Source organism: Epinephelus fuscoguttatus, linkage group LG19 (assembly GCF_011397635.1).
Source record: "Epinephelus fuscoguttatus linkage group LG19, E.fuscoguttatus.final_Chr_v1".
In the NCBI taxonomy this organism is placed as follows: Eukaryota; Metazoa; Chordata; class Actinopteri; order Perciformes; family Serranidae; genus Epinephelus; species Epinephelus fuscoguttatus.
In genome coordinates, this window is record NC_064770.1 from 7,959,997 (window position 1) to 7,987,815 (window position 27,819).

Below are 27,819 nucleotides of genomic sequence, written 5' to 3' on the forward strand. Positions count from 1 at the left end.
TCATGCAACAGTTTCTAATTAAAACAGTTGTTTATTATAAGTGGATACCCATTGCATTGTTATAATTTTAAGAGAAAACTGTGTGACTCATCCAAGACATGTATTAAATTCATAAAAAACGAGTCGTTATGATAGATGGACTAGGAAAGAAGTGAAAAATCAAAAATGGTGTCAAATCATCATCAGTCAAATGAAACAGACTCAGCTGTATTCTAGTGAGTTTATCAGAGCACAGATGATTTCATTTCCATGTTAGGATCCACCATGACGCGTTACAGTTAGAGCTCAAAGGGCACTCAGACAGCGCAGACCTCTGCCACAGCCAAATGCCCTATCTCACAATGTCAATAAAAGTGAAGAATAATTTGAGTATCCGCCCCATGACTTCCATTCACTCCAAAATGTAATGGGTTCTTCCTTGGCTCATGCCACAGGTGTCATGAAAATCAGGCAAGTAGCTTTTCCATAATCCTACTGACAGACAAACAAGCCGAACCGAAAAACAAAACCTCCTTACCGCAAAGAGACGACTTAAAAGCATACACTCAGGAGCTGAGAGGAGTAATACAGTTATTAAAGCATGTAGGTGAATAGTTCACAACATGATATAGTGTAAATTGTAAAATGTCTAACCCCAACACTGTCGCCAAAAACTGGACTGGTGTGGTGCAATGGACCCTGGTGAATTTTGGGGGTACACTTAGCTCTGAGTCCTACTTCAAAGAAATATCAGGAAAAGTCATGGGCGGATTGTGACAGTTGTCCACTGAACACAGATATGCAAAGAGCCCCACCACCTCTGCTACACAGAAACAAGACAGGCAGACTCTGGTGGTTTTGCACCTTTGTGATCATTTTGTGTCTCCTAGTGGTTGTTTTATGTCTGTTTGAAGTCATTTTGTGTCTGCTTGTGGTTGTGTTGTGTCTTTTTGTAGTCCATTGGGTATCTTTGAAGTCATTTCTTGAGGTAATTTTGTGTCTCCTTGTGGTTGTTCTGTGTCTCTTTGTAGTCATTTGGGTCTCTGGAGTAATTTTGTGTCTCTTTGAGGTAATTTTGCATCTTTTTTGGTTGTTTTGTGTCTTTGGTATATCATGGTATGTCTTTTGTCATTTTGTGTCTCTAGTCATCTTGTGTTGGTTGTTTTGTGTCTTTTTTTTAGTCTGTTGCGTCTCATTTTCTATCTCATTGAGGTAGTTCTGTCTATCTTAGGTAATTTTGCATCCCTTTTTTGGTTGTTTTGCTTATTTTTGTAGTCACTTTGTGTCTCTTTGCAGCCTCTTGGAATCTTTTTCTGGTCATTTTGAGTCTCTTCCTTGTTGCTACGTGTTAATTTGACATTTTTCAAGTGAAGGCCAGGGGTCCTCCTGACACTTTGTGCCATGGGAAAAGTGTACATCAAGTGCATTTCCACAAAACTGATGCATTAAATGTGAACTATATCAGGGTTTGATATTAATAAATAGCAAAGACACAGAGGTGGCAGCAGTATTTTAATGGCCTCACACACACAGTTCTTTATGTAGAAACAACAGCAGATTGTAAGGCAAAGAGAGGCGGTCAAAACTATCCTATTTTATTTTATTACCACCACACAGAAACTTTAAAAGTTTAATATCGACCATGTAAACATCGACAGCAATAACTGTTTATTTCTGGAGAACATAGTGCAAAGCAGAAATAGGAATCTCTAGCTGTCAGATTATATGAGTACACACTGTCAGTTTGTTTATAGGCACATTTCTTCTTCATATGCAGCACAGGTTTATTTAAATGTTTCATCATGATACACAACATGTCTTCATGCTGGTTTTCTGTCCAAAAATAAACCACCGATTCTCATTTTAAGAGCTCAAAGTGCAAAAGTGACAGAGGCTGAAAGAGATCAATAAACTGTTTCACTGACCTCATCTGCAATCACAATCACAGTGAGGTGACAACTTCAACTATCGGAGGTCAGCTAAAGCAAGATATAAGGCTTATTGAAGAGAGAAAACTGACAGGATTAGGGCTGATATTGTTACAGTTTGGGTCATGCGGTTTTAATGTGTCGGCCATCAAAGTGTTGTCAGGTATGTGAAGGAAACGTACAGAGTTGGAAAGTGGAAGGAGGGACTTTAGTTTCCTACAGTCTAAATAAACAGACTAAGACACTTCATCTTTCAGACTCAATTCTCGGAGAAACTCCAGAGTTTTCAGTTTTTGCAAATCGTGGCATGAAAATGGTTTTATTAAAGATTTTAAAGATGCACTGCCTGGTTTTCTTACAGAGCAAAAAAGGGACCACTGAAAGTGGATATTTAAAACATCTACAGTGATGTGGGAGGGTGTTTTTTGGGGTGCTTTAGCCAATCCATGAAGTGTATCTTTAAATCTATAAAAGACACATTGTCTTGCTATAGTATAGGCCATCAGAAACTCTTAAGTTTCTGTGTGTCACAAAGATGAGCATCTGTTGAAGTTTACTTTTGGACATTGTGTTCCCTATTCCATCTCCTCTTCTTATCCTCACTGTCCCAGCCCCTGTCCCGGCAACGCCCCCAGCAGGCCATTGGCTGTGGTGAAGAGGTTGATGGGTGAAGACCCATCCGTGATCAGGGTCGACTTCAGCCCCAGAGCCTGCAGCATTTTCACCTGGAGGATGGGAAACAAGATGATAAGTTTTTCAAACTGTGACAAGCATTTCAAACGTGGTGGTGGAGAAAAAATAACTCAGCAAGAGGACCTTGAGTTTAAAATACAAGCTGCTCAAAAGAGACTTAATTTTCATTAATAACTGCTCGACTGTTTGTTGGACAAAACAAGACATCTGAAGATATCAAGTTGGACTGTGGCCAACTGAGGTGTTTAGTAAGGCTACAACTAATGAGTATGTTAATTAGCTTATACCTGGAGGATCGTGTGTGTGTGTGTGTGTGTGTGTGTGTGTGTGTGTGTGTGTGTTTGTGTACATGTCTGCGAGTGTGTTTGTGAGTGTTTATAACTATATCCTCCAGGATCTCACATGGTTGTAATGATTCATAATTACTGAAAAACCTGTTTTTTCTATCGTCATTGACTGCTGACTCCTCACTCCTCTTAACCGGCCAGTAGGGGTCGCAAGTTTTCCAGAAATCAGCTCAGTTTAAAACAACAAGCCTCAGCATCTGTTGGAGGTCACGTTTCCGCCTTTACCTTGGCTCAAAAACTGACATCCATAGATAAGTTTAGTCTTACTTTGAACTGGGCATCTGCAGATTTATTCCATACCCAAGAAATTATAATCCACTGAAAATGGGCATAATACAAGATGAATTAGTCTCCGTTTCTGTTATCTTCACCTCCATCCTGACCGTAAGGGAGCCGAGAGGGACAATTCCACTGTGCCCAGCTGCGACCCACTTAGTCCTGTTCGCCACACAGCATCATACCACACCAAATGTGTTTCAGAAGTGGAGCATTTTGCCTGCCCGATTTTGTTGACTTGCAGATTTTGTTGATTTGGTCATTTTTCCTTAATATTTGTGCTTTTATCATAAGTACCATATGTAAGTAGGCAGTTAAATGGTTTCTTTTTTGTCTGTTTTAATTGTGTTATTTCCTACTATAGTGCTGTAGCCTACAGACAAAGTTAACACCACTGAAGTCCAGTTATGAATGACATGAATCACAAATTTGTGGCTGGGTTTCAGTAATTAAAATTCCATTCATTCTCACAATTACATCTTATTTATATTTCACATCCAGTGCTTGTTGGCAGGAAAACGCGATCAGCTCTGTTTGACACACTGTGGCTCCGTCAAAGACAGACAAGGTGTGTATTTCTAGGATGCCTCTGGAACGTGCTGCATCTGCTGGAATTACAAGAATTGTCTAGAGTGGCCACAGTCAGCACGGACGGCTGCTCAGTCCCATTGCAGAAATTTGCACTCTACTGAGTGCACTTTTTTTTTTTAGTTTTTGATGAATCTAATGAAAATTTGGGCTCAAAAATATAAGTAGAGCGTGAAAACTTTGTAATTCAAGTTCAAAATACAGTTTGTTCAGTCACTCAAACTGCCACAGAAAGAGCCGAGTATAAAACTAAAATCACTGTATTCCTTAGCAGCAGCAGCAGCGGTAGCAGTGTAGCAGCAATTGTACCTGCAGCTCGGGCCCGGCTCTGGCCATCTCCGTCAGCGTGTCGGTGCCCAGACTCTCCACCAGCTTACTGAAGCGCTCGCTCTCGATGACAGCAAGACTCTTCTGCTTGTCCACCTCCAGACTGTCCATCTGCTTCTTGTAGCTCAGCTCCTGCTCACGAGCCTTCGCCAGCCGCTGGAGCTCTGCCTCCTACTCAAACACAGACACACAGACACACACGTTTGTTGTTTTACCTTCCATAAGTCTGTCACATAAATTTGAGGTATACTTAATAATTCTACTTCACTACATCTCAGAGGGAAATATTGTACTCTTTCTTCCACTTCATTTGTAGCGGGGTAAAAAGTATTTCTTCCTCCTCTGCTGTACAGAGAAGTCTATGTTGAAAGGTGAAACAGGATGTCTGGACATACCGCCTCAATCCTCTGAGCTTCAGCCTTCAATTTGGCCTCGTGAACCGCCGCCTCTCCCTGAATACGAGCTGCCTCTGCCCGAGACTGAGCCTCAGCCTTCGCAGCTCCTGTACTCTCCACCGCAGCACTGAAACACAAACAGACAGGGTTAATACCACAGGTGGAAGTAGTACTTGGACCTTTCACTCAAGTAAAAGTAGTAATACCACAGTGTAGAAATACTGTTACAAGTATTAGTAATGCATTCAAAATCTCACTTCAGTAGAAACTACAAAAGTATTTAGCATCAAAATATATAAAAAACATATCAATAGTTCTCCTTGCAGGGAACCGGTTCTTTGCCTGTCAAAACATGAGAAAGCTGGTGTTGGTGGAGTGACCCTGTGGTTACCTGAGTGCCTCCAGCTCCAGCAGCTCCTTCCTGGCTCTCTCAGCCTCGGCCTGGTCGTTGATCCTCTGCCTCTCCAGTTTACCCCGTGCCTCCTGCTCCAGGCGCTCCGCCTCATGCCTGCAAACACACACACACACACACACACACACACACACACACACACACACACACACACACACACACAAAAAAAAAACCCACAGACTTTAATTTCTTTCTGTGATAAACAGAAGTTGGCTGTGGTTATTTAGAAATTCCTGCTTTATCTGAAAAGAAATCATTTTGTGAAATACACATCTGAGAGTTAGCTTCTGGTTCCCCTTAGAGTTAGATTCCTTCTAGGTCCCCTTTAAGTTAGCTTCTGTCTAGTTCCCTTTAGTCAAAGTCCAGTGCATTTCCTGGGGGTCTGGCATGGCTATGCATTCAGTGTGCACTTAAAATGACATAAGATTAAGGCAGATATGTTGATCTATGTGACTGGCTAAGGAAAATCGAATACCTCTCCCCCACAGAAATTGGTTAGAGTGGACCCAATGTCAGACTGAAACCGAGTGCAATGAGTTGGCAGTTCTTTTTGCTATCAGGCAAGTTCCACCTAGTTTCTATGTCTCCTTAGCCTCTGGTTCCCTTTAGTTTAGAGTTAGCATTTAGGTATCCTCGCTTAGAGTAAGCTTATAGTTCCCCTTAGCTTAAAGTTATCCTGCAGGGGCCGTATTCACAAAGCTTCCTAACAGAAAGAGGTGTTCCTTGTGATGAAATTCAAATTAAAAAAAAAAAAATCTTAAAATTATGATATTTTCTTAAAATTTCCCCTTAAAGTTAGGACTAAATACTTATTCTTATTTGTTATTCACAAAGCATCTTAGCCCTTAAGAGAACTCCTAGGGTGTAAAAATGTTAGGAGCAGGGAGAATGACTTAAGAGGTTTAAGAGTTTCTTGAGCAGATGAGAAAATGGTGGAAAGACAAAGAGGTGGGATTTGATCTTGCAGGGATAAAAGCCTTAGCCATTTTTAGTCCCCTTATCTTAGAGTTACCCTCTAACTATTGAGCACTAGGTTTAGTCAACTAACCCAGCCCACTACAGAGTGGACTGATGACTGCATTATTTGTTAGCTCAAAAGAGACATCATGTAGGAACAGCAGAAAAATGCAGAAATTACACGCTGTGACGGTAGGGTAGTGTGAGTGTGTGTATGTGGGCGCTTCTGACCGTGCAGCGGCCTCCTGGGAGTTGGTGGTGATCTCGATGGCCAGCTGGACGCTCTTCTGCAGGGCATCTCGTGTCCTCTGGTCAACAGGCTCCACAGACTGGATGTCCACGCTGCTGATCATCAGGTTGTTCTGGTTGAAGCGAAGGCTGGGACGAACCGCCAGCTTCTCATCGAACCCAAACACCGCCGAGCAAATGATCCGGTTTGAGTTCTGCAAAGAAGAGAGATCTTAGATTGATGAGTAGCCTAAAAGATATCTTTGAGATGCCTGAGTCTTTTCCTTCATAAAAGTGTATGAAATATTTTGTTTTGTCGAAACTTAAACTCCCCCAGGTTATAGGAGTATAGGTGAATTGATTAGTCCTTTAATCAACTTAGAGAAATTTAACTGGATGCTAATTTGATGACTTAAATCACTTGTCATGTAAAAACATTTCTCGGTTCCAGCTTCAATAATGTTGAGGCTTTGCTGCTTTTTTTCTTATCATTAGTTAAACAATCAAAGTAAGCTCCACCTCAACCAGCTACAACAGTTAAGTCCTGTTTTTAATGAATGCATGAGTCATAATTATATGTACATAAAGTAACATTTCCAATGCAGGACTTGTAACAGAGTACTGTAACGGTGTGGTATTAGTACTTCTATTGCGGTACAGGATCGAAATACTTTGTCCATGTGGTTCAAACATATACCTTTCTTTTACAATATAAAAGAGAAGCAGAACAGAGGACAGTGAAATATGAACCTTGTGGAAATCATCAAACTGCACGGAGGCGACGGCTCCTCTGACTCGGGAGGCAATGGCTTTGCAGGAGTCTCCGACAAAGTCAGGAACTGAAAACAGAGCTGCTGCATCAGCAGGGTCCACTGGAAACTTTACATCAAAGTGCCTGAAGAGAAATAAACAGGAGAGGAAGAGGGATTGCGTTCGGAGACGTTAAATTTAATAAGACAGGAAGATGTATCACAAAAAAGGAGTGTACAGAGGCAGGGTTGAGGTGTCTTCAGTTGTTTGTTTGATGATAAAGTAAACTGGACATTTTCAACTGAAGCACTCTGCATACACACAACACAAATATGTGTTACATTTACTGACTGAAACACAACAGCATACCATTGTTACTGCAAATTTGGAAACTGCGCCTTTGTGTTATTAATAAAGTAATTTTAATGTAAGATCTGTCAAATTTGTTTTATTCCATAGTTCTGCGGCTCTTTAATCTATTTAGCTTAGAGTAAGTTTCCACATCATTTTAGCTTTGACTTAGCCTCAAGTTCCCCTTAGCTTATGACAGCTTTGAGTACTCTTGAGCTTAGAGTTAGCTTCTAGTTCCCTATAGCTCTGAATCAGCGCCTATTTTCCCTTTGGCTGAGAGTCAGCAACTAGTTCCCTTTAGCTTAGACTCAGCTTTTAGTTCCCGTTAGCTATGAGTTAGCATCTAGTAATCTGGTTGTTGACATAAAATTGCCTTTATTCTTAAAAATGTAGCTCTTATCTCTCATGGACATGCGTTTCTTGAACCCAGCTTTTATTTGTGCTGAAAATAGCTCAGCCCAGGTTGTTTTACAGTTACCAGTTGTAGGAGAGCTGCAGCTGCAACCGGGCGTGGTCAGCTGTCTCAATGGTGATGATGTCGGTGAAGAAGTCGGGCCCCAGCAGGAGGCAGATGGCTTTAATGACGTTGGCCCTCTTTGGTTTGTCTCCAGACAGAGACAGCACGGTGAACTGCTCGTCAGGCCCCAGCATCACCATCTCTGGTCCGAACACCACCCTGAAGACAAGACCACAACACCACCACCACGTCAGCTCATCACGTTAAGATAACATCCTTCCATCAGCACAGGAAACCGACTCCCACCTGGCCTTCTTCTCTCTGTAGTCATAGACCTGGACCGCAGCGTTGTGGGGGACCCTGTAAGAGACCACCCTGGTCTTGTCCCTGACCCGAGCCTCTCCGGTTCTGGTCCGGTCCGAGCGGTCGGCAAGCGGATCGAGAGGAGAAACTATCAGGGCCTCCACATTGGGAGGAAGTTCCTTCTGCCACAACTCCTCATTCTGAGTCAGCATGTAGGTGTGACCGATCACTGCACGCACCTGAGAGGCAGCAAGACACACTGGAGGTGAGCTGGACTCACGATTTAATCCAATAAATAACTCCATAAAGGCTTGAGAATCATCGAAAGATTGCATCGAGACATTCAAGATGCTCAAGGAAATTTAGGGATCTGAGATGAGAGAAAATGTGGATGTTTCATTTGGATCACAGGATGGATATAGGGTTATAAAAACATAATTAAACAGCAGACTCTTAAGACTTGCCTGAACAAATGAACAAGGACGAGTTTTAAAAGATGTCTATCTGATGTCAACTAAGGGCAACAACACCTCTTTAAACATGACTAGCTGAGTTTGATTTTCAGTGTGCTGTCACATAACATAATAAGAAGCAGAGAATCCTCACAACTGACACTTCTACACAGAAAATGACTCAAAAGACACAGCAGTAGGTCCCTTTAAACAGAGTTACCGACTCGTACCTTTCCAGTTGTGATGTCCCTGACGTAGATGCCCTCGTTCTCATCCAATGGGATGGCCTGTCGTTTCACCAACACCTCAACAGCAACAGGGGGGACGTACTCAATGGGACCCCGTAGCATCCAGCGGTCTCCAGGGCGACGGAGGATGCCGCTTCTCCGCGAGCGCTTCGCCCTCTCCTGCATCAACTCCTCTTCCTCTGCCTCCTCTTCTTCCTCATCGCGCTGGCAGAGAGAACGGGGAAGGGGGAGGTGGAGGAGGGAGAGAAGGGTTAACGTGGCGATGCATTGGAGGCGGGGAGGACGGGAAGGGGAGGGAGGAGATGGAGGAGAGGGGGGAGTATGATAAGAAGAAGAGGGGGATGGAGAGGGACACTGGAAGGAAAATAAACCCCAAAGTGGAAGAAATTTCAAAAGGCAGGAGAAAACATAAAGGGTGGAGGGAGTGATAATGAAGGGATGGCAGGGTTTGATTCAAAGGAAAGAAGGGAGAGAAGAAGAGAAATAGAGAACAAAAGACGGTGCAGTGAAGGATAGGATCACCTCAGTCCTCAAACATCTGACACTAAATACTTGGAAGAGTTTAACAAGTGAGATCCTGGTATTTTTCACCAAACTCCATTCACTTTTCCTGCAAACAACCCTGATAGTATCCCTGTGTGTTGCTGTACTGAAGACTAGTGTTTATCCTGAAACAAAGACACCTTTTCCAAACCTCATTAATGCCACCACACAACCAACCTTGAAATACCATTTTACACTCACTCTCTTCAGGTTGGTTAGAAGTGCAAAATCCAACAACAACCCCATGAATCAAACCTGTACAGCTGCTGTTGCTGTATAACCAACAGATGTCAAGCCGCAACCAATCAAACTGAACATCTGCTGGCACTAACACCTGCCCATACAGACTGTCAGATAAGGCTGGGGTCCTCTGTGAATAATTCGGCTCCTGGTAAAAATATCTTGCATGTCTGGATCTTATGTTATCAGAGACAGATGGTGAGCACAGATTAGCAGGTGCTAGGCTAGTGGCCCGTCTCCGACATATTACTTAAACTCTATTTTATTTTTTTGTTTACAATCAATAAAGTCAATAAATACAGATTTACTCATTTTAGATCTGGTTTTGCTAAACTCTGATTAGAACTAATCTTAAATTATATTACTTCTTTTTGTTGGCATCATGACGGCGGCGTCATTGGCGCGAGTCAAGTGCCGCCCCCAACACACACAAAAAGCGTCGCGCTGCGGGGCATCAACTGGATTTCCATTGCACACTCCAGTCCGCTAGGCTGGGAAGTACAAAATAGTGCTTTTTCAAGGGCGGTGATGTTGGAAAAAAAGGACAATAGCGTAAAGTGCCGCGGTGCGGCACGTTGCGCACTTCGAGATGCCACCGGTGTGGGTTTGTAAATAGAAAATAATGGGGGGCGGCTGTTTTGACGCGCGTCGTACGCCGCCGGTGTGTTTTGGCCTTAAGAGTTTAAAACAACTTGCAAACAGCAGCAGTTGACAATCTTGTTTTTGTTGACTTGACAAACCATCCTGATCCTGGTGTTTCCTTGGAATCCTTCACACCAAACTCCACACCCTGTTCTCAGAAATACCTGCAGTAATCTGCAGCTGCAACAGAGCACACCTCTAACCACTCCTATCAGTGATGCCAAGTGTGGCTGAACCTGCAAAAGACTTTAAACTTTCAACTAGAAAGGGCAGAGACACACCCCTGAGTTCTCACTTCATACCAGGCTGAAAAGATCTGCAGTAAATCATCTGGACACACCTCTGTGTGAGGATGCAGTTTATTGTTGTATTAACTTCTCTGTGATCAACTGGTTGCACAAGACAAGCTTTACAAACCATCAGAGCATGAACAAAAGACATCTAAGTTGGCTCAAAGTTATGCTGGCCCTCCCTTCATTCCTCTCCACCCCAGTAACTCCCTAACTGAGGCAGTCACTCTTTAAAGACCGGTGCAGAAACATAGATGCAAACATATAAAAGGGTCTGACATGGTTGTTCAGATTTAAAGAGCTTTTAAAGAGCAGTGAGGTGTGTGGACTGTGTGGTCATCTCCACCTGCAGCTTTGGGTCATGTTTGTGCAGTAAAGTGTTAAAGAGCTGGGTGGAGTTGAACATAGGTCAGAGGGTGTGGTGATCATTAACATGCTACAAATTCTACCATAGCAGTCCAATAAGAGTTATTTTGTGGTTGTTGTGTAACAGCATGGTGTCATCTGCATATGGTTTTACTGTGTAAATGCACTGAACAATAATGCCACTGCACTCTGGCTACAGACTTTTCAACATACAGTATGTGTCCTTCCACCTTCAGGTGTCTGCAAGAATTCAGTTAACTGAAGCAGAAACTTTTCACACAGCATTAATCATTTATCATCATTTACCTGCTTTAAACACATTAAATGTATTTTTTTATGTTGATTTAAACACACCTAATGATCAGTATTTCATTTTAAATTACTGTATACTTCTACTCCACTACATCTCAGAAGGAAATATTGTAGAGATGGACGATAATATCAGTACCCTATTGGTATCGGTGAATATCGGCTTTAAAATTTTTAAATTTTGCACAATGAATGAATATCACATCCATTGAAAAGTATTATATTTCATGTCTCCATCTTCTGGCTTACCATCCCAATAAGAATATGCATGCATAATATGATGTTAATTCCACTACAGAAGAGACTTGATGAACACTAAAATTAGGTGGGGAAAAAAGTGGATATATCGATATCGGTATTGGCAATCAGTCAAATGAGTTGTTACATATCAGCGTATTGGATATCAGCAAAAAAAATCCAATATCATGCATCCCTAAAATACTGTTTGTTTACTCCACAACATTTGTCTCACAGCTTTAGTTACTTCACAGATTTAGATTAAGATTACAAAATATAAATCAACTAATCATTTTTGATATATTATTTTAGATTAAACTACCAGCACTACATAGCACCATCTTTAAATGTTACAACATTGAAGAGATGGATACGTTAACACATCAATAATAATAACCTAATAAGATAATATAGATTATTCTGCACAGTAAGTACTTATGGTATTTTAAGTGTATTTTGATGTTAACAATTTTGTAGTTTTACTTACCAAAAGTTGAGAATGTAGGGCTTTAACTTTAACACAGTATTTCTACACTGTGGTTTTACCACTTTTACTTAAAGTCCCCCTCCAGATATGTTATATATCAGTATTTTGTTAAACATGATTTTCCCTCATAGAAAGTCAAAGAAAAAAGAAAAGTCTGAAAAGGGGCTTTTCAAATCTGGTCTTACACCCCGCCCACTGCTGCTGCTTGCAATAGGGTCTGCATTTGCTTTCTCCAGAGCTGACACAGTGCTACTAGAGCTACACTGCTGATTGGTTGACGAGTATAAGACCAGTGTGCGTCATGATGGCTAATGTTCGCATTCGAGGAAAGATCTAAGAGATTCAGCCAAACATGTTTGAGCTAGCCTGGTTCCAGACCATAGACCCCGCCCACTCAACTGAGTAGGCTTGCATTACTGGTCTGGCATACTTCAATGAATTTGCGATTTATCTCGTCCAAACGATGGACAGACCAATGAACGCCAGGGGTCTAGCGATTAGCCAATCAGCGCCACGCTGATGTCAAGCTGTACGCCGGTGGGTAACTGGTGAGGATAGCAACAATGGCGACTGCTACAGATCCTATAGACCACATTAACGATGCTATCGAGGTATTTTGCCACTACTCGCGTTAATAGAGGACCAAATTAAGGAAGCTGCTAAACTGGATTTAATGGCGATGCAGCTGGGCATGCACGACGACGGAGACATTTTAAACGGGCAATGCTCGCTTGTTTTCAGCACCCCCGAGGCATGGATACTAATGACATCAGATTCTGGGTGAGTCGTTGATCTCTACTGATTGGTTAGGGAAAAAATCAAATTCCCTCCCCCTTATAAATCACCTTCAATGGAAGCCATGTCAGACTGAAGGTTCTGGGAGCTTCAGTCTGACACTGAGGCTTGAGCCTCAACAAGGTTTACATTCACACTCTACCATGTTTGCTGTTAAATATTTCACTATGCTAAAGACAACTCTGCCCTCTGCTCTGCGCTGGAGGTTTCAGGTTTCTTTGTCAGTGTTGTGTTGAAGACTGTTCCCCCATCAGTATGTTTCCTATAATAGACAGTGATTGGCTTTTGTATTAGTGACATACCTAATCTAGCTTACTGGAATATGTTTGAATCTTAAATTTTAAGGAAATGCACAGACATTAGCCCCATCAGTTGAGGAATGTAAACACCTCTCTAGTACTGACAAACTTTGCACAGATACAAGCTTGTATAGTCAAGGTCTGACATTTAAGGGGATGTAAATACAAGAAAAACACTTTTTTTAGTGGAGGGGATCAACTTTAAGTCAAATGTCTACATCTTAGTATGTCTGTACGGATTATGTTACCCTGGCACCCTTCATGTGAATCAGCTGCATTGTTGTGATTTCTCTCCTCACCTCCTCAGTGTCAGTGAAAGCCTCCACAGCTCTCAGCACCAGACCCTCCTCCTCCGACAACACGTAGACATCTTGGATGCCCTGTTCAAGTTGCTCACCCGGCTGCAGGAAAAATGAGCGCTCACCCTGGCAGAAAGAAAGCAAATCCGGATATCAGTGCATATAACTGAAATATTACTGCAGAACAGAATACGAGAAATGTCAGTGAAAACTGGGTTCTATGTTGCAAAACTCCCCCTCTAGAAACAACACAAAATATTCTGTAAACCTGCTGATGGTAAGGAAGAAAAACAAAGTTGGAATTGGCTCAAATTCATGATGCTTTAAACTAGATGATTTGTATTTAAAGTCACCACAGTTTATTGCAATCACAGCACTACAAAGAAAGATCTTAAAACTAGAATTACTGTCCTGCGATTGTATGCCTCAGTGAACCCCTCAAGTTGCAGTTACAGTTCACATCCATGCGTCACCAATTCAGTGTCTCCACTTCTGTTCCTGAGTTATGACGTTGGGTAATGGCCATAAAAGTGTTTTTGCAGAACACTTTGATGTCATTGTGACGTTGACCTTTTGGATATATAATGCCATCATTTCATCATTCTATCATGTTAGACATTTGTGTGTGAATTCTTGAGTTATGGCCAGAAATGTTTTTCTGAGGTCAGAGTGACCTTTGACCACCAAATTCTAATCAGTTCATTCTTGAGTCCAAGTGGATGTTTGTGCCAAATTTGAAGACATTCCCTCAGGGTGTTCCTGGGATATCATGTTCACGAGAATGAGACAGATGCAAGGTCACAGTGACCTTGACCTTTGACCACTAATCAGTTAATTGTTGAGTCCAAGTAGACGTGAAGAAGAAACTCCCTCAAGGCCTTCTTGAGATATCACAAGAATGGGATGGATGGACAAACCAAAAACATAATAATTACGCTTCTGGCCACAGATATCACCAGTGCAGAGCCATAAATGTACATAGAGAGGTTGCTCAATCATAAAATAATGCACCAACTAGAATATTTGTCTTTTAATTCGTCAGTTCGGGAACCAGTCATGTTTTACTGCCTTTGGCCTTATGTTCAAACAAAAACACACAAAATGTATCCACCAATTCAACAAGCTAAATATAATTTATTAGTGACATTAAAATATTGGAGAGGATGTTGTAAAAACCATGTTTCATTTTCTTATAATTTTGGTTTTGTTGAATCTTCTGGGAGGAAATAATATAAAAAATATCAGAAAGCCTCTTATTGTAGATGTAGAATTGGCATTATTTGGCATTATTAACAGAAACTTTAAACCACAAACCTAATTACATTTAAGTGAAGAGAAATTCAGAGATGCATGACAGAAGATGTAGAACGGATGGTTCTCCTCACCTTCACCACCTTCCTCTGTCCCAGCTGGGGTTTCCCGTCGGGTCCGACTGGGTCCAGGATCACACAGTACTGTCTGCTGCTCAGAGTGGTCACATCCACCACTCCTACTACCTCCTCTGCCACAGAAGGGATGTGAGCCTCCCTGTCGGCCATGGTGACCAGCCACTCCTCCCCTGTGCGGCGGTCCCGCCCACCAGCATCTTTAAAGGGCCGCAGGGCGCGAACATGAAGCGCTTTCTGAGGAGAAAAATGAAGCTTCAATTAGTTCTGATTCCATGTGTTTTCAGGATTTTTATGCAGCTGACAGCTTTTTAACAGTTTAAATGCCGTTCCTTAATACGACAAGACCGACCCATCTGTGAGATGTAAAGCTACAAGATCACTGCTGTTGGAAAGCTTATAATGAGCTTTAGACAAAAGACTGGATGTTACTGAGACATCTGGACCAACAGCTTCAATTCAGTGAAGTTTGTTCTGTTTTCAGTTTGCGTTTCAGGGCGAGGGAAACACATTTGATGCTATACAGCAGAAAAACACAGTGAGGAGCTGACTCACCTTGTCAGTCAGGATGAAAGCGTTCACAATATCGATGACTTCTTCATGGGCACCTGGAAGGTACGCTCCCACCTTACTGACCAGCCACTCCTCACCTGAAACAACACACGCACAGAATCAGAATCACTGATAAGAATTTTTTTTTACTCAACTTCAACATTAAGTAACACTTTATTAAATTAATTAATTAATTAAATTAATTAATTTATTTATTTATTTAGAGGACAACGCAAAAATAATTACATGAATTAAACTTTGAGTATATTTTAAACTAGAATTACTAATATTCAAAATTCAGTTGTATGCCTCTGCGAACCCCTCAAGTTGCAGTTACAGTTTACATCCATGCCTGTGAAAACCTGGATATTTCACATACATCTTCCCCCAGCAGCACAGAGGATCATACAATCTGCACAATTTAAAAGTGACCAGAAAAGTGTTTCATGCAAAATGTTATGATGTCACAGTGAGGTTGACCTTTGGCCTTTTAGATATAAAATGTCATCACTTCATCATTTTATATATTAGACATCTGTGTGATATTTTGTCATAATTAGCATAGGAATTTCTGAGTTCTGGCCGAAAGCACGTTTTGTGAGGTCACAGTGACCTTGACCTTTGACCACAAAACTCTGATCAGTTCATTCTTGTGTCCAAGTGTACATTTGTGCCAAATTTGAGGAAAATCCCTCAAGGTGTTTTTGAAATATCGCATTCACAAAAATGAGACTGACAAGGTCACAGTGACCTTGACCTTTGAGCTATGACCACCATCATCATTTAGTCCAAATGGATGTTTGTGCCAAATCTGAATAAATTTCCTTATGGTGTTCTTGAGATATGGGACAGACGGACTGATGGACGGACAACGCAAAAACATAATACCTCCTGCCAGGGCTATCGCTTGCGTCGAAACACAAAAAGTGTCACTGAGGTAATAATGTAATTATAATGACAAGAACTTGATACAGAACAAAAGGTACAAAGTCAGAAACCTCCCTCATGAAAAGAAAGGCTTCATATGACTTAAACAGCACATTCAAGATTTTAATGTCGGGTTTGTCCAAGTGAAAGACACCCTGAGCCTTTACAAGTTACCTGTGACCCTGCGGACTCCTCCTCTGTCCACTCCTTCCTTGCGAGCCCTCAGTCTGATAGCTTGGTTCTCTCTGATCACGGTGGCCTTGATGGTCTCCAGCACCGCCACCTCCTTCTTTGGAATGTAGGTCCCTGCCACAAAAACACAGTTCAAAAGTCTGAAATAGCATTTATCAGAAGTTAAATACAAAAATATGTTTGAAGCCCACTCCTTCTTCTTTAAGATATATAACAAAGGTTTGCCATACACACATTTACTTTGCAACTTGCCAATGTTTACTGTTGAGTCAGGAGACTGTTGGACCTAAAAATCATTTATTTTACTCATTAATTATTTAGAAATTTAAAGATAAACCTCTTGAGATTCATCATTTCAATTTGCATGGACATTAACAGACAATGTAAACAATATAAAATCATGAAGAATGTATATATAAAATAAACACAGAATTAGAGGAAATGAATAAAGCAAATAATCAATCCCTAAATAAGTAAAATATGTTTTAATGATTTAAAAACATTGTAAATCTAAAATTAAGATTTTTTTGATCTGAATAATTTCTATTAATTTCACTGTTTTCTCACACCTTTTGCTGTAATATTCTTATGATGTTACTATGATATGATGGATGCATTTAGAGTTGTATGAAAACACACCTGGTCCTTCGAACAGCCACTCGTCTCCGGCCACCCTCTTCTCTCCTCCCTCCTCCTCAAAGTCCAGCAGAGCCTGAAGACGCAGCGCCGTGTCGGGATACACGATCTGAAGCGGAGTCACATCCTGGAAAACAAATACTGCATGTTAGATGAAATATGTCTCCAATAACCAAGAACAAAGCACTCCTCTGTTATTAAACTGTTAAGATGTTATTTCTTAGATTAAAAAATGAGTGTGGACCATGTCATTAGTTTGTTAGTTGTCTTTTTATCTGTAGTAAAATAATTAATTAAAAAAGCGTCAGTTTCCAGTTTCTCCTCTTTCAAAAGATTTTTTTTCTAGTAAATAATAAAAATTAAGTGTTTTGAACTCAGTGTGGTTGAACAAAATTGGGATGAGAGGTAAATAAAGCATTCCTGAATATTTTCTATTATTTACAGATTTTTTTATGCTAAAAATACAGAAAAGGAGTAAGACTATGTGGTCGGCTGTGTCTTTTTATTTGGGATATTCTTTGTTCAAAAAAGGGTAACATCTTGGTACCAATATCAATTAATTTTAAAGATACAAGAGTAAAAATCAAAATCAGGATAAAAGTCAAGTTATTTTTCATATGTATTAGGTATGTTTTTATTGTGAGCCAAATCTGCGTCGCCTTGTGATGAACATAACAGAAAGGTTTCTAACTGACCTGCTGGACCTCCTCTCCTGGGTACAGAGGGAACGGGTCCTGGGTCAGGCGGATCTCCAGGTCAGCGTGGCGAAGTTTGGCCTGACCTGACTGGTCAAAGAGGACCTGGTTGTCATCATCTCGAGCTACGGGGTTGATGACCACACAGTAGTGCCGTGGCGGCACCATGATCATCCGGACCGGCAGAAACAGCACTCTGAGAAAGAGAAGAAGCAATCGGTATCCTGAATACATTAAAACATATATATAGAATAGAATACAAAGAACTTTATTCATAACCAAAGGAAAATTTAACTGTCCAGCAGCTTATAAAAAACAACAACCACATTTCCCTTCAACAACAACACGGTGGTATTAGAATATACATAATATGTTAAAGTAAGTGCATAAATAGAAATTGAAAATCTAATTAAAATCTAAAATTGTCCATTCCACAGTCCAGTCCTGTTGTTGCTGATGTGATGTGATGTTGAAAGTTAACAGTAACTTTCAACTCAGTCATGCAGTCATTTCCTCATGTGTCTTTTGTTCATGACATCATTACTACATTAAAAATGTAGATTTTTTTCAAAAGATTTTTTGTAGGTAAGAATAACAAATAATAATATTACTGTTATTAGAAAGGTTTAAGAAGATATGTTGTTTTTATTACTTTTAAAACTGTACTGAAGTACAGTATTTAGTTTCCACCATTACACAGAATAAATGAACAAATTTGAGGTACTTGTCCACTCCACTAAATGTTTTACTTTTTACTCCACTACATGTAACTAACTGCTACACAATAGTATGCTATTTATTTTACAGATAAAACATATCATCAGCTTATTACATACATATATGATGCCAGTATTCGCTGCTCTGTTCACTTTCATAAGATTGAAAACCGAATATCTTACATAAGACATTTCAATTACACAAAGTCTCCTTCCATCTACGAGAGAGAATCAGTGACTAGAGTTAATGTATCCGGCCAAATCAATAATGTAATCAATTCTCAGTCACATGGAGTGCTTACAGTGATGTCCTTAAATACCTCTCTGCAGTTTTCTGCTTATCTGAGGGATAAAATCCCTGTGAGAGCAGAAAATCAGTGTATCCACAACAGTGTTGCTTAGAAAGGCTTTCTAACACAATGATACATGTGTGTGAGTGTGTGTGCGTGTGTGTCGTCTAGGAGATAATTGTTCAAACTGATAACACACTGATTCACTGTGACACAAAAACAAAGAGAGTTAAGTCCTTTAAACAAACTAATGTGATAAACAGGTTTAATCTGCTCTGTGTGTGTGTGTGTGTGTGTGTGTGTGTGTGTGCGTGCGTGTGTGCGTGTGTGTGAAATTTTTCTGTTATTTACTGATTCAATCTTGAGGGCTAATTTAATAAAATATTGGTCATATTGTGTGCAGAACTGAAATAGTATATAATCAGAATTCATCATGTATTATCAGAAATGTCTTTTAATACTAAAATTACATTTATTTGTCATGTAAATACATGATGTTGTCTTATGCTGACTTATGTTGGAAAATAATCAATACAGCATAGTACTGCAATATTTTTGTGTGGCAATATTATATCCTCACATAGTGTGCACACACACACACACACACACATATACACACACACATATATATATATATATATATATATATATATATATATGTATATATATATACCTATATATATATATATATATATATATATATACACATATATACACACACACACACACACACACACACACACACACACACACACACATACAGTACAGGCCAAAAGTTTGGACACACCTTCTCATTCAATGCGTTTTCTTTATTTTCATGACTATTTACATTGTAGATTCTCACTGAAGGCATCAAAACTATGAATGAACACATGTGGAGTTATGTACTTAACAAAAAAGGTGAAATAACTGAAAACATGTTTTATATTCTAGTTTCTTCAAAATAGCCACCCTTTGCTCTGATTACTGCTTTGCACACTCTTGGCATTCTCTCCATGAGCTTCAAGAGGTAGTCACCTGAAATGGTTTCCACTTCACAGGTGTGCCTTATCAGGTTAATTAGTGGAATTTCTTGCTTTATCAATGGGGTTGGGACCATCAGTTGTGTTGTGCAGAAGTCAGGTTAATACACAGCCGACAGCCCTACTTGACAACTGTTAAAATTCATATTATGGCAAGAACCAATCAGCTAACTAAAGAAAAACGAGTGGCCATCATTACTTTAAGAAATGAAGGTCAGTCAGTCCGGAAAATTGCAAAAACTTTAAATGTGTCCCCAAGTGGAGTCGCAAAACCATCAAGCGCTACAAACTGGCACACATGAGGACCGACCAGGAAAGGAAGACCAAGAGTCACCTCTGCTTCTGAGGATAAGTTCATCCGACTCACCAGCCTCAGAAATCGCAAGTTAACAGCAGCTCAGATCAGAGACCAGATGAATGCCACACAGAGTTCTAGCAGCAGACCCATCTCTAGAACAACTGTTAAGAGGAGACTGCGCTAATCAGGCCTTCATGGTCAAATAGCTGCTAGGAAACCACTGCTAAGGAGAGGCAACAAGCAGAAGAGATTTGTTTGGGCCAAGAAACACAAGGAATGGACATTAGACCAGTGGAAATCTGTGCTTTGGTCTGATGAGTCCTAATTTGAGATCTTTGGTTCCAACCGCCGTGTCTTTGTGAGACGCAGAAAAGGTGAACGGATGGATTCCACATGCCTGGTTCCCACTGTGAAGCATGGAGGAGGAGGTGTGATGGTGTGGGGGTGTTTTGCTGGTGACACTGTTGGGGATTTATTCAAAATTGAAAGCACACTGAACCAGCATGGCTACCACAGCATCCTGCAGCGACATGTCATCCCATCCGGTTTGCGTTTAGTTGGACGATCATTTATTTTTCAACAGGACAATGACCCCAAACACACCTCCAGGCTGTGTAAGGGCTATTTGACCAAGAGTGATGGAGTGCTGCGGCAGATGACCTGGCCTCCACAGTCACCGGACCTGAACCCAATCGAGATGGTTTGGGGTGAGCTGGACCGCAGAGTGAAGGCAAAGGGGCCAACAAGTGCTAAACACCTCTGGGACCTCCTTCAAGACTGTTGGAAAACCATTTCAGGTGACTACCTCTTGAAGCTCATGGAGAGAATGCCAAGAGTGTGCAAAGCAGTAATCAGAGCAAAGGGTGGCTATTTTGAAGAAACTAGAATATAAAACATGTTTTCAGTTATTTCACCTTTTTTTTGTTAAGTACATAACTCCACATGTGTTCATTCATAGTTTTGATGCCTTCAGTGAGAATCTACAATGTAAATAGTCATGAAAATAAAGAAAACGCACTGAATGAGAAGGTGTGTCCAAACTTTTGGCCTGTACTGTATATATATTATCAATATTACAAATACAAATTAAACTTTGGTAGCCTACTAGAATTATATAAATAGTTGTTCTTTCAGTCCACTAGATACATTTTGCTGCAAAATAAAAAAAATGTTATAGCTGAAGTGAGATGAACAGACTGAAAGCTTTATGTTACTAGATCATACAGATGTTGACATAGTTTTCCTGTGGGGACAGAGTTTGCAGTTAAAAACGGGTAATAAACCGCAGTATATTTTATCCAAATACTCAGGATATCGCAACACGTTTAAAATTGCAATAATATTGTATCGTGACTAAAGAATCAGGATAATATCGTATCGTGGAGCTTCTGTTGGATCCCACCATTAGTTGTCAGTGACTTAAGTCAGTAAGTAAATTGCTGTACTAGATCCCATTTAAAGGTCAACTACAGACCTTTTCATGGGCCCCCCCTTGGCCTTTGGTAATCTGTACCCCTTGACCCCCTTCCCAATGGCGGGCCTGGGCATCATCATGGTAGCGTCACGCCCACTCTCTGGTTCTCCTCTGGTTAACACCATTAGCTCTGTCAGCACTGCTGCTGTTGTTTAGCACTGTTTATCGAGATAGCTATGTTAGCTGCCGGCTCAGCCACCTCCATGTTGAGAACCGCGTGCAGTCGACTCATGTGGTCTTATGCAGATTTTTTTATTTTCGATTAAGTGATTAATCACTTTGCCTTCCGTGTTTATTGGTTTATATTTACCGTTCACCTGTTTACACTTCTGGCTTTGTGTACCTTTAGTTTTTGCATCTTAATCTTTCTTGTTTATACTTCATCTGCACTCTTTACCACTTTGTAGCACCTGCTGCACAACAACTTCCCTCTGTATATAAAGTTTCATCTTCTCTGTCTATAAAATGTCAAAAATAGTGTCAAAAATAGTCTGGACATAATTTTTTTTTGCCTTTTCGTCCTCAGGATTTCAACACACAGTAAACATCTGTATACAGGAGAGTGTCAGTGTTAACAAGACATTCTCAGTGTCTATTAAGATACGCTATTGAAGCTGGAATTACCGCGGCTGCTGGCACCAGACTTGCCCTCCAATTGATCCTCGTTAAAAGCTGACATTACTGCTGTTGCTTTTTCCTGTTTGAGATGATATTCTGAGTTTTGACACCACAGCCAGGATTAATCCATGGGTCATGGAGCAACAGAAAGTCGAATTAAAAGATCATAAGATAAATATAATGTAATACGGAAATAATTATTAATTACTGACCCTGGAAACACAGGAAGTCAACAAAACAATCTCACCACAGAGTCCCTCTGTGCAACAGCTGTTCTGAAGCTTATGATCAAAAGCTCCAGAACAGCTGCTGCATAGACCTGGGCATTAGATTGTTTTGTCAAAAATATCTGACTGCATGGAAAGATAATCAGTCACTTTGGTAACTGACGAGCAGCAGCAGTGATGTGAGACAAGCCTGAGGAAAAACAGAATACTGCATCCTTTGAAATCTTCCTAAATGTCAGAATTGATCTTCCTAATTGACAAGAATACGGTAGTGTGAGTGATCCCCATGGTTCCTTCCAATGGATGATTCTCCTCTCACCTCTCATTGTCTTGGCGGATGTAGGTGAGCGGTCCGATCTCCACCCGGGCGATGTTGGTGTTCTGGTCCAGCACATGGATGTAGTGATGAGGAGGGATGCGGATGATGGACGCCTCCACCAGCGTCTCAGTCTCCTGTCCGCGGTTTCCCAACTTCTTAGACATGATCCAAAGTCAACACTGCAGAGAGGAGAGAGAGAATTAATTACATATATGTGTGTGTGTGTGTGGCACTTTTTCAAAGTAATGTTTTACCATATAAAGAAATGTTTTCCCCCATTTTCCAAGAGCACCAACACTAAACCATATTTGATTATTTGAAGAAAATGTTTTATTTAAATCCATTGAGCTCATTGGGACCAAATTTAAATGTATCATTCATTATTTCAATAAAGATATTGAAATTGTTGATTCACAATGACCTTGTTCAAATGGGAAAACTCTAAATAATTGCACACTATTGTTCTGTCAACCAACTAATCAATTCATCGACTAACTGTTTCAGACACTGGTGAGTCCGGTGCATTTTGCTGCTTTCTATTATGCCATCTCCTCATCTGTATCTGTAACTCTGACGAATAAAGTTTAATACAATACTTTAAACTAATTGAAAATATAATTGACAGATGAATTTGATCATGAAAATAACTAGTTGCACATCTAACAATAAGCAGAGAACAAATAGTCATCTTTGTGCTGATTTAGAATTTTTTTTTTCTACTGTTTGGGGCTTTTTTGTGCAACAGTGACCTCAGGAATCTATCAATGGCTACGGTTACATGATGGCTTCTCATTCAGAATGAAATGAATCTGAATGAAATCATTCGGAATTAAAGTGTTTCCAGGTAGTTTACATGGGAAATATTCATTCCGAATGAGGGTTTACATGGGAGATCAGTTTAATCGCCTTTATTCAGGTCTGTGCAAGGTTTGGGGCAGGGAAGGTTTCTGATTGGATGGGGGCGTTCTTAGCCGTTATTAGTGCCTTTTTCGGGCGTGTTTTGCTTATATTCTTGAAGCAGCAGTACGACAACAACCTTGTTCTGCTAATGCTTCATCTGTTGAGGAGGAGAAGGGAGGCAGAAGACCGTGCTGTGGCGAATGGAAACCGGTGAGTGCAACGAGTCCGACTGCTCTAGCTCAGCCCGTTGCTATGCAGCCCGTTGCTATGCGCCCTATATACATCATCGCACCAGAAGGGCAAGGAAACGAGCATTGCGCAGAAAGACCGGAATGAACTTAAAGAGGAATGAGTGTATACATGCACACAAAACTCTTTCATTCAGAATGACAAACGGAATAAACCACCCCCTTTAATCAGATTTAATTTTCAATCAGAATGACCATTCATTCCGAATGAAAGTGGAATGAAACTGTCCATGTCATCTTAAAAACTCACATTTCTCTTCATGCTTTTCCACAGATGTCACAACTTATTTATTAATTTTTAAAAAATAAAAATTAGAGTAGGCTATAATGACGCTCTTTGAATTGTGATTGCTTTGGTCGTAATCACATCACTCAAAAACCAACGCAAACACAAAGACATTTGTTTTATTGATGAGTAATACAACTGTCTTGCTGCTTACCAAAGATAAACCTATCTATCAGATCAATACTCTGTATCAGCAGATGCTCTGAGTATTCTGACAAAGCAGAAGTTAGATTGCTGCATGCCTTGTTTGTAGTACTGCATTTAGTAGTGAAAGCTCTAACACACGTTTTATTGAAAAATTGTGGGAGCATAAGAGCTCAGATTAAAATACATTTTTCAAAGGTCTTCAACATATGTGCTTTTAGGTAATGTTTATGGGGGTATGACGTCAGATTAGGCCATTACAGCAGAGTCGGGGAAAAAACACATAACATGGCGTTAAAAAGGACACAGCCTAGGCTACTACCAAGAGTGTAGGTCAGTGATACGCAACTTGCAGCACGCAAGGGCTCCTCCCCCAGGAAATTCTGTGCATCACGCATTATGGTGAATTTTCATAAACCAGTTTATGGTGGAAATGTCTGTATTCATGTGAAGGAAAACACAAACTTCAAATTAAAAAAATGATATTGCAATGAGGCTATCAGACATTCTGTATTACTTCTCATCATCATTATTATTATTATCATTATTATTATTATTATTATTATTATCGCTGTTTCTTGTACATTTGTACTTTATTTTGCATGCCTAGTTTTTAAGTTTTAAGTTTTAAAGTTTAATTTTTGAAATTTTTAATCTGACTCTTTCTCCTTGACTGCTGTAACACTGGAATTTGTGGGATCAATAAAGGTGCATCTTATCTTATCTTACATATGTATTCTCCTGTAGACCAACTTCTCTCATTTAATGTTATCTCTGCTGAGTCAACACACGTCGGTATGATCTACTCTTCAGTCCTCTTTTGTGTCTTTTATTTGGGGACGTAACTTCATTAAATGTGCATGTGGCACCTATTCACATCAATGACACATTGATTCATTTGAATTCATTTTTTAACCCCTGGACATCAATAACTCACGTGTTTTTATGTTCACTAAGAGAGAATGGAAAACTTGGACAAGAGGAAACTGTCAAGAATTTGTTAAAGTTACTGATGGGCACATGCATGTTTATGAATCATTTCAGAATCATCAGCCTAGGAGTGATTTTTTGTCTGTCTGCATTACTACTTTTTTTAATAATTACATTGCTTTGTATGCTTTCTTATTGTGCAAATAAACCTTTACCAAAGCCTTCTCATTTGTTATCATTTCTTGGTGCAAGAACATTTTTAATAAATGTTGCCTTTAAAAAGTAAAGGGGATGAAATCAGTCATTTAAAAAAGTGGTGAGGACATGTCCCCTGCATCCTCAGTATAACTGACACCTATGAGTATGGAAAAAGTGTTATCCAGGAATCTGTGCCTTTTTTTATCTGCACTAGTATTGAAAAGCATTTGACACTGTGCTGTAATTGGAAGGAGTATAGCTCAAAGGTTAAACATGACTCAGAGAAAAACGCTTAAGATTAACAGGCAGATGAACAAGAGAAAACTGAGGAAACTTGTTTTTCTGACTTTAACTGTAAGGACATGAACAGTGAGCTGACTGTGACATGAATGTAAAGGCCGGAAGAAAAATAGCTTTTCTAAACTGGGAGCTTATTTTGTCATAAATGACAAGGTAGGTAGTGAAGCTCAGGTATGCACTCGGACACACCTGCTACCCAAAGAAATCATACATGGTACAAAGTCTATGCAATGATGTACGTCACTGTCACACACTCTGCAAATACAGAGCGCTAATGAACAGAAGCTTCTGTCAGCTGACGGGCAATCCTTTAAATAACATTTACACTCAGTGTAAAGTCTGTTAAAGTCTGTTCGTGTGACCAAAAGTCCTCTGACACAACTCTGATAATTAATTGGTTAATCAAGTTGGAGCTTCTCAAATGTTACGAATAGATTTGGTTTTGGACCCTATCGCCAGGCCAGAGGCATAAAAAACTTTTTCTAGGGGCCATTTGGAGACCAGGGGCCCTTAAGCATCTGCTCATATTAATATTTTATAAACTAAAGGAGTAATTGATTGCTCGGGAAAATACTGATGCCTAGTATTTATCTTTCCACCTCTCTTTGTATGCATGCAAAGCCCTGCTGTTTGCGTACAAGGTAGAGCTGAAAATCTGCACAACAGTTTTGATGTCTAAGGGGATACAACCATATCAGCAGACTAATAACATAATGCACAGCAAACTATAGAGCTGGTAGATTTTTTTCTTGAAATATTCTGACCTCTCTCGACTCCTCAGAGAACACAGATATGTAGGATATGTTTTGAATGTTCAGAAAGTTTCAAACATGAAGAAATCTTGCTAAACGTGGGCTATAAGGGTCCATGGGTTTTACTTAAATGTAGTCGTGTTATTGATGTGAAGATGTGTCACATGCATATTACAAACAAATAGGAATTTTTTATTTATTTATTTTTTTTAAAAGTGGGGTCGTGTGAGGTACTTCTCCACGTAATAATGGCATTTATCTCAACCCTCCGACTTCAGGATGATCATTAAAAGCAAATTATGGGGTTCAACTTCCACAGAACGGCTCTGTGACTCGCCCATGACTGGCTTCCTAGGACTTTGAGATTAGGTGTCAGTTCTGATATTGATTTGGGTTTTAAGTTATGGATCGGGTAACGTTAAAAGAAAACCTGAGTCACATTTCAAACATGGGGCTCTGAAAAAGAGATGGTCTAAGAAAAACACAGCAAACAAATATGGAAGGTGTTTCAGATTGAGGAAGAAGGAGGAGATGGGAGGTGCTTCTATGTAAACTGCATTGTTCAGTAAAGAGAGCATCAGCTCTGCCCTCTCTGCCAGCATCAGACTGGCTAGTCTGGTTTTTAACTGCAGGCCTGTTAAAAACATGAATCTGTTCCAGCACAATGAGCTGTCACTCCCATTTTACCATTACATACGCTCAGTTTAATCTCTTACAGCACATGCAGCAGGCAGGCCAGTTGGCTCAACAGCTTCTCACATTGGCATTGTCAGGCAACTTCCTGGTAATGACCGTATTTGCCCTGACAAATCCTGGAACCTAATACCAATCTCCCATTACGAATTTTATACATTTAATGTAACTGTATTGTAGGCAGTGTTCATGCATGACAGACACTGATTAAGGCATTTTAGGAATTATTAGGAAGCTGCGTTGACAACGGCGTGCATTAATAAACACAGAGTGGCTGCTGTTTTAGATTAAGCATTATTCTTATTTATAAATCGCTCCACCCTACTGTCCGATGGCACAGTAGTATTGGTAGAGGAAGGCTATAGAAATTAGAAGACAAATAGTTGTTAAAGTTGAGATATCGTTAAATAAAGCTTTGCTCGGTGTATGAGAAGCAGGCCGATTTAAAATTAGGCTCTTACTCATCCACAAAACATCTTTAATTGTACTCTATCATGCATGAATTATAGATTAGAAGAAGATAAGTCTTAAATGTTGAGAATTTAAAGTAGAGTTCTGCTAACGCCGGAAGGAGAAGTAGTTCCTGGGTTCTTACCTCGTGAGGCTCAGCAGGAGTGTGTAGGAGGCAGGCAGCTCAGACTGGTCCTTCTTCTCAGACTGTCGTCCCACTGGTGGAAACTTATTTAGGAACCAGGGGAAACACGGGCAGCTGAACTGTAATTTGGTGGGCGTGTCCACTGTGTTATGATCCCGGAAAAAGGGATCAGAAGTCACGTGGTTTACTGACTTTTGCTGCTGCAGCACTGCGTCACAGTCAGA

At 40.2% G+C, this 27,819-nt stretch overlaps 1 protein-coding gene across 1 annotated transcript; it reads right to left on the reverse strand.

The window, feature by feature from the left end:
• Nucleotides 1-1,478: 1,478 nt before the first annotated feature.
• On the reverse strand, nucleotides 1,479-27,812 carry LOC125879588 (major vault protein). Its single transcript, XM_049561547.1, has 17 exons — nucleotides 27,596-27,812; nucleotides 22,550-22,728; nucleotides 17,586-17,781; nucleotides 16,894-17,017; nucleotides 16,237-16,368; nucleotides 15,139-15,233; nucleotides 14,584-14,820; nucleotides 13,199-13,324; nucleotides 8,674-8,895; nucleotides 7,995-8,230; nucleotides 7,710-7,907; nucleotides 6,881-7,025; nucleotides 6,134-6,345; nucleotides 4,925-5,041; nucleotides 4,534-4,660; nucleotides 4,121-4,309; nucleotides 1,479-2,632 (listed from the first exon to the last, which is right to left on the reverse strand). The coding sequence occupies exons 2-17, from the start codon at nucleotides 22,711-22,713 to the stop codon at nucleotides 2,507-2,509; spliced, it is 2,646 nt and encodes an 881-aa protein (XP_049417504.1). The 5' UTR covers nucleotides 22,714-22,728; nucleotides 27,596-27,812; the 3' UTR covers nucleotides 1,479-2,506.
• Between the last annotated feature and the right edge of the window lie 7 nt (nucleotides 27,813-27,819).